The 8,044-nt window shown below is 36.7% G+C and overlaps 1 protein-coding gene across 1 annotated transcript in view; it reads right to left on the reverse strand.

Annotated features, from left to right (window-relative positions):
- Positions 1-8,044, reverse strand: part of slit3 (slit homolog 3 (Drosophila)) — a gene marked incomplete in the record, with an annotated part of 256,337 nt that overhangs the window by 59,344 nt on the left and 188,949 nt on the right. The window contains 4 exon segments of the mRNA XM_014001945.1: positions 1,162-1,233; positions 2,192-2,263; positions 2,937-3,008; positions 5,651-5,795. Of these exon segments, the coding sequence (XP_013857399.1) occupies positions 1,162-1,233; positions 2,192-2,263; positions 2,937-3,008; positions 5,651-5,795 (361 nt within the window).

Raw genomic sequence — 8,044 nt, forward strand, 5'->3', positions numbered from 1 at the left:
TTATTTATTTATTTATTTATTTATTTATTTATTTATTTATTTATTTATTTTATATTTTTTATTATGTTTTATGATACATCCCGAATTCATTGAATTGGGGTTGTATGGAGGTCTTCTTGGAGAGGGGGGAGGTCTGCACTTGAATGAAGAGGGTGGAGGAATGAAACTCAATAATAGTCATGTTTCCATCCATTTTCTTTTTGAATTTTGAGCAAATTTTTTAAAACATCACAAAATTGAAAAAAAAAAAAGAGAGGGGGATGCGAATCGACATGTTTTCATCCACTGGCTTAGAGTGAATCAACCAGGCTACGCAAAGTGTAATTATGTCAGAAGTTGATGTTACGCACGGCTGTAGTAAACAGGAAGCAAAGTCGCAAACTTGCAGGGACACACATCTCAGGTCAATGGAGAGAAATTATCAGGAACGTGTTTCTACTGTTGATAAAGTTGTAATTATTCTGTTATATCAGCTAGTACTGGCGATTGTACATGCTGTCCAAAAACGTATAAAGAAATGTAATTCTCTTCACATWACGGGAATATCTGGGAAGATGCTAAAAGCAGGAGGGTGAAGCTGCAGCCGCTACAATTACTGGACACCAGGAACAGCTTGAGGTAAATGTTCGCCACATCAGAACTTATTTGGTAAATGTGTTTCCATCTCCTGTTTTGCGCATTAACTCTTTTTCGGAAAATCTAAAATCCACCTTAAACGAGAGTAAAAACTATCAACCTTTTCTAATGCGATACTTCAAAATGCACATAGAAAAGTGTTGATGGAAACATTGGTGATGGTACTAAAATAATTTACTTTTAATTGTCAGAACTCATRGAGTCCTGGAATAAATATATTCTTGTCTTGTTCTTTAACTTTTGGTATCTTTGGTAAGTCTTGCATTACCCCTCCTTTTTTTGTTAAATGAGCTWCCTTTTCTTTCATATAGGTTTACAAATCAGGCCACAAAATAAACACAGTTTGCACTTTTTAAACAGCTTTTCTTAGTTGCCATTTTCTAAAACCGACTGAAGCTACAGAGACTTTTCCACCAATACAGTATGCTGTAGACCTTTACTGAATAATGCATTTCAGGGGAAAAAACAACTATTTAAAAGGTAGACACTTACACACAAAAACAACAAACATGGGACACTACTCACAGAAGCTGCAGTGAAACCAGTCCATCAAATATTCCTTTAGGCAACTCAGTTATCTTATTACCATACAGGACCCTGCAACAAAAACAACAGTTAGTTTACATAATTTACGAAGCAAACATGTTGACACTGAAGTCATACGAAGCTCAGAGGAATTCCTCTACAGAACAGTTTTCTAGTCTTTGGCCTTTAGTGCAGCTRTTTATTCTTTTACTTGAATGGTTTCAAATATGTGTCGTTCAGTATCTATATCTATCCATGTGAATTATTCCTGTTGATGCTTTTCATGTTGCTCTTTCCCTAAATCAACTGAAGTGTATAAAAAGTGAAATGCATTATTTATATTTTAATAGTGGACATCCATTACATTGAGTACAGATATTCAGCTTCACATAAAGCGAGGAGGAACCATAATAGTTCAGTTCAATGGGAAAATCGTCATCATTAACTCAGCTTGAGAACCTCGGATGAGGAAAAATGAGTGTTGGGTTTAAAGACAAAACACATAAATATTTATATGATTCAAGAATGCAGCAAATCTAAGTGACACTCTTGTTTTCTGTAACTACAATCCTTCGAACCATTTACGCTTCTTATTGCAGTTACAGTCATATACTTTGCTACTCCACACCCTTTATAAGTCTCTGCGGCAGATCTGCTCTCAGTGACACGCCTGTACAGCTAGCTGACTTGGTGCATGTCCATATTTGTGTGCATGTTTGCACGTTCTGCAGAGTTCACCTTGTCTGGCCCTTCATGTACGACTGTCTCCCTCATTTTCATACTACAGATTGATTCAAATTAAACTGCCTGCCATGTTCTTATCACATTTACCCTCATGGAGGCACACACACAAACAAAAAAAAAAAGCTTCTCATAGACACATACACAACACAAAAGCTGCTGTGTGGTGTTCAACTTGTCAACATCGACTGGGAACACATTTTTATTAGCCGAATGTCTGAAATTGAAAAACCCTTGTCTGTTTGTTTACGCTCCGGTGTGTGTTTGCATATATTTATGCCGTACTTACAGAGAGGTGAGTGAACGAAGACCACTAAAAGCATCCGCAGCCATGTCAGAAATCTGGTTCTTACTCAAGTCGCTGGGGAGAGAATGAGATTACTGTAATACACAGTAATGGGGTTCATTCTGCGTGAACGTCCTAGAACTGTCTGACAAACGATCATGCCAGAATGCATCAGCTGAGGTCAAGGAAAGAGGACAAGAATGAGGAAAAAAAAATCAGAGAAGGAGCAGAGCGTGCGAGTAAATGAGGTAAAGAAAGGGAGAGAGACAGGCAAAGAAAATGAAAAGAAAACTAAAGTGACAGGAGCGGGAGAACAAGAGACAGGAAGAGAAGCTGGTGGCAGTGGCACGTTAAGTGCAGATCATGTCATTCACTTCTGCTGCTGTAAGATATATTATTAAACTTTGCTGTTGAAGTGAGGTTAAAACTCCATCTGTGAGAACCCATGGGTCCTTACAACCTTTTACATCTCTGCATGTCATGCATTTTTTATGTAATCACAAAAAAATGACTTTTTTACCACCATTTCATGTCTGGAGGTTATTGATATTCTGGTTAATATAATAATTTGATGTGTTTATTTTACCAATTGACAAATACATATCAGGTGTTTATTTTGTGCACGTATAAAAGCAAACAAACAAACAAAAAAAGCATCATGATAAATAAAACATTGGCGACAGCTCTTAAAAAAGTCATGCATTTTTATAAGTGCATTAAAGGCATAATTAAATATATTGTGACTTACATTCTCTTGAGTTTCTTGTAAGCTGAAAAGGCTCCTGGTGGGACACTTTTAATCAGATTTTGCTCCAAACGACTGGAATGATAAAAAAAGAAGTAGAAAAAAGTCAAATAAATGAAAAAGGATGGTGTTATTTGATTGTTAACATTGTTTAAGTACAAATTTACCACTACATAAAGTGTTGAAATAGCTATTTGAAAGCCTTTGATTATTGTTTTTTGTAGCAAACATATCCAGTTCACTTTTTCTCATTTTAAGGTTTTATGAAAACCTGTTCTCCACACAACAACACAAACGTGTTAAAGGCTATTGTTTAAAAAAAACATTGCTCCTCTGCAGAATGGCCATTTAGGTTTACCAGAGTCTAAATTGAGTTTTGCAGCTCAGAACTTAACGTGATATTATATCAATCTAATATGGCTGTTGAAAAAAATTAATAAATAAAAATACTGTTGTTCATGGTTAACATAATTTATTAAACATGGAAGAACTGTCTTATAGTCTGTAGTAAATAGAATCTGTACATTAACATTTATTATTTTTGAATCATCATTTCTAAAATGTTTCCATTTCCAAGCGAAAGTATATTTACGAATATTTTATGAGTTGCCAAACTTTTTAAGGATGAGGAAATTCATCACATCTCTCTTTCTGAATGACAGAGCACTCATCACAGCAAACTGGTAGGTTTTATATCATATCATGACATCTGTTGGCTCAGAGTCCATTTTTAAATGTACAAGTTTATTGTTCTTCAGTGGTTTGGACAATATATTAATCGACACAGATGCATTTTTGAGTTCACCTTGTTGGRAAAAAAAACACAAGGAAGGGATGCAGACAGAAAATGAGATGTAAAGAAGGCAATAAACCATCTTAAGAGCTTAAAGGAAGAAACAGAGAGGATGGAAGGATGTATTAGAGAAATACAAAAGGAGGAGGGGGCTGGCCAAGGAGAAATCAGAGGAGTGGAAAAGTGTGAACAACGGGAGAGAGGAGAGGAAAAATTAGAGAAGTGGAGGATGTGGTGAGGTCCCAAGGCCAGCCACAGGGTCAGCTGTCAGAATGATAAATGAAAACTAATCCACCCCTCTTCTTCTTCTCATCCTTCTCTTCTGCCCSAGCTCTTTACCTCCACTTTCCTTTTCTCATGTTTGCTTTTTGTACTCATTTACCTTTGTATTAGTCTATCAATTCCACAACTGCTTTGTGACGATGTTGGCCCAAGGTTGAGCTTTGATCAAATTTTGAGGGAATAAATGCAATTTAGTTCAATTTATTAAACCAATTTATTAAACCAAACACTCACTGTACAATATGTGGTTTGGATCAAACACAGCGCCACGCACTTAAGTTGTCTATTCTTTGGCCTCAAACCTTTCAGCCCTTTAGTCCCCTTGCAGCCAGCTCCACTTTATCTCTACCAAGGGGTCAAAATAAATCAAGCATGCACAGATACTGACAAAAACAATGCGCACACACAACATGTTACAAATTATATTAAAGCCCAGCTAAACAAGGTCGAGACAAAGACACTCAGAGGATCGATTTTAAAATACATCATAGAGGGAACGTATTTGACAACTTGTTTTAAAAAGACTCAAGAAGGTGAACAGAATGACATTACAGATGAAGCAGGGATAGTTTGGCAGAATGGGTCAAATTTGCACACGTCTATAGCTCATTTATGCAAATCTCTAACTTGTTGCAATAAAGCTAATATTTTGGGACAAAAGCAAACACGTGAACTAGCTTCGCTGTCTTTATATTTAACTTCAGGTGTCAAATGAATAGACAACATTTGGAAGCTGTTGTTGCATTCAAACGAGCTTGTATGCATTTGGTAGTGATCTCTGCCACAAGCATCCAGAAAGATGACTTTGTCTCCATTAAAAAGGACTGACAATACATCATCCTATTAAACTCTATTGTTTCTGGCTGCAGCAGCAACATTTATCATAATTGATCCGATGCTAATGCTGTTGGTGTGTCCTTGTGATTTCATACAAAGTGCTGTTAGCTGTGTCTGTTGTGTTTTCCACTCTCGGAGAGCGTCACTTTACATTTAAATTTGTAGTCATGCTGGATTTTTATTTTACTTTTTTAACAGAAAATGTATTTGTCTACGAGTTGGTGTTGTGTAGTTTGTGTGTGCCGATCTTTACTTATGTTAGGGAAGTATTGCAATCTTGGTGTAAAAATGTGGTGGGGAATTGCTCCTTTAGTCACAGAGCAATCAAGCGGCTGTCCTCTGTGCAAACAGGCAGGGGACAGCGATCAATACGGATATCAAACATGTCCCTTGATGGGATGTATGGGCTTGTGTGTGTCAGCAAGTGTGTGTGTGTGTGTGTGTTTAAATTGTACAAGGAAAGCAAATGAGAGTAAGAGGAGCAAAAAAAAGTGCAGTTTGGACAACAAAATGCCATTTAAAAGGTTTAGCAAATGCTACAGTTTAGACGTTGGTTCCCAGAGTAATCAAAAAGATATTGTTTGTGAACATTTATGCATGTTTGCATTGCAATTGTGTACTTTTATAACCTTTTAGTCAGAAAACATTTGGAATTGGAAAAAAATATTTGACGTCCACTATGCTAAAAAAAAGATGTTCAAAAAGTCCCACACAAAACTGGTCACAACTTAAAATAAAWGTTGCATGTGTTTTACTGAGGATGCTAAGATTTACATTTTAAAAGCATATCATAAAGATCTCTTACATCTCCACGATGCCCTCCGGGAGATTTGCTGGTATGTCAGTGAGGCCTTTACGACGACAGTCCACGATGTTGTTGTTGCAGCTGCATGTGGGCGGACACACGGCTACCTGAGGGGCACACGTCCTCGACTCGGTCTGTGCTGGACCTATAGATGGCAAAAACCCAGATACAAATAGGTGCAACCTAAATTAAAAATGGACTTCTATTCTGTAAGTGAAGATGATTGGGATGTGAAACGTTTTTAAATGCTAGGGTCAGCGTTCTGTCCTCGATTACTAAGAATCCATACTAGCATAAACACAGGGTTGTTTGCATTTTTTTCAGTACGAAATGCAAAAAAAAGCTTCATTTTTGCCTCATTCTTTCACTGCACTTTTTTCAGAGTATATCTGAGTTGATGTTTTTTTTTCCTTGTGGGATTAGTTCTAGCTAATTTTAGTCTCTTGTGATGCTTTTTGTGTGTTTTTGATGCATAAAAGGTACTTTCATAGAAGCATGCAATCTTTTGATATTAAAACGGGAGGAAGCTGAATAGTAATGGTACGTATTATTTGGTCAAAATATGCACATAAAATATCACCAGATATGAGAAAGTGGAGAGTGAGTATACAAAAAAGGAGGTTGAACAACAAAAWAAAAGAAAGCAGAAAAAAACATTTAACTGAAGGGAGGTGTTATAAATGCAGAAATCAGTAATGAAATTAAAAAGGAACATGCACTAATGACAGAGTGAGAATTAGACTGAGAACCAGTGCTTTTCTACAGAACATGTGAGCAGAAAAGGCTTCAGGCTAGAGAGAAACAGCAGCCTGACACTTTATTAGTACAGACAGCTGAATCAGAGGCCAATAAACATTGCCTTTACTATCTGCAGCTGATAACACCACCAATCTTATGCTGACCTTTTAGCTGATTACATGCTGAACACAGTGTAATTTTTTTTCAGTATTACAAATACAACCCTAAAGTCTCAGTGGGTGAAAAAAACACAGCTTCTTCTGATGACCTATAGGTTTATCACAATCTTTCATTTTTTTTTCTTTATGTTGTCTAAACAAGAAACAGAAGTGTGTTCATGTTAAAAGTGTGATTGTACTTGAATCATCTCTAAATTGCATAATATTAACGGGGACATGACATGTAAAATCTACATTTTTAGCTTTTAAATGCTTTTTGTTTTGCACTTGGAGTCTCTAGACGTGCATAAATGTTTTAGTTTAGTCTCTCCTGGTGTTGCAAAAGACACTTTTTTGTGTGTTTGTGACATATTTTTAACAAATTTAGTTTTCTCAATTYTCTATGATGTCTTCTAAACTATTGCGTCAAATTGTTTGCGGAGGAGTTTCTAAATAAGGTCTGGACTTCCTGTTGTTGACATCTTTAAATCAGTTTGTAAAAATGAAACCAGTCTGGAAGCCAGAGGGGGAGCAGGGTGTGAAGTGCCTCATTTGTATTTAGAGAGACAGCATCAAAACGGGTTGATCTGAGGCACACCTCAGAAAAAGGGTCAAAGAGGGGCTTGTGGAGTTACAATAAGGAGGAATTCAGACCCATGCATTGCAGTTTCACTTTATATAGACTTGAACTGAATCATTGAAATATGAAAAAGAAGGACTTAAAAGCAGGATATGTCCCCTTTAAAATAAAAACTGTTTTAATGAACATATTTTTTTATTTTTGTTATTTTTTCAAAAGTAGATTATTCACTATTATAGTACAATTGCAGAGTAGAAACTAGTATGCAAAATATTTCCTGTTAAATTCAGCTGTCACTCACCAGCAAATCCTGAGTTAGGTTTCAGTATGTTTTCCTACCTGCAGTTTGGTCAGTGTGCTGTTAAAGATTCTCTTATTGTCATTTAACTGCCTCTCCAGTGCATTTCTCTCAGTCAGACTCCAACTCCATCCTCTTGGACTGAAGCTGTCAACAACAGTGTTTGTTCTGCTCTGCAGTGTCAGTAAAGCTGGTGTAGGTGCACACTAACTGCTTCTCCACTTGCTGCAAGTTCAGACCCTTCAGCTCACTTAAGTGGAGTGAAACAAAGACCACCATTGCCAGCTGAATTCGGCGATGTCAGAGGTAGAGTCAGTCACTGAATGAGAGACTTACTGAGAGGCAGCTGAATGGAACAGTGATCTGGTCAACCTCCAGATAGACAAACACTGGGGTGGGTTTGCAAGGACCAAATGGTTAACAGCAACTAGTTTTTAAAGGGATCCCTGATTAGCTGTAACATTAGCCTTTTCTTTGATAAACATCTATTTTAACTGTAAAATCAAGACTGTAAAAATACTGTAGGCTGTTCAGTTCTGTAAATTTTTAAAAATATATTTTAACATGACAGAGCCATTTTGTTTACATGCAAAGCATTCTGAGTAAATGATGACGTGGAT

The sequence above is a fragment of the Austrofundulus limnaeus genome, unplaced genomic scaffold (assembly GCF_001266775.1).
Source record: "Austrofundulus limnaeus strain Quisiro unplaced genomic scaffold, Austrofundulus_limnaeus-1.0 Scaffold11, whole genome shotgun sequence".
NCBI classification, from domain to species: domain Eukaryota; kingdom Metazoa; phylum Chordata; class Actinopteri; order Cyprinodontiformes; family Rivulidae; genus Austrofundulus; species Austrofundulus limnaeus.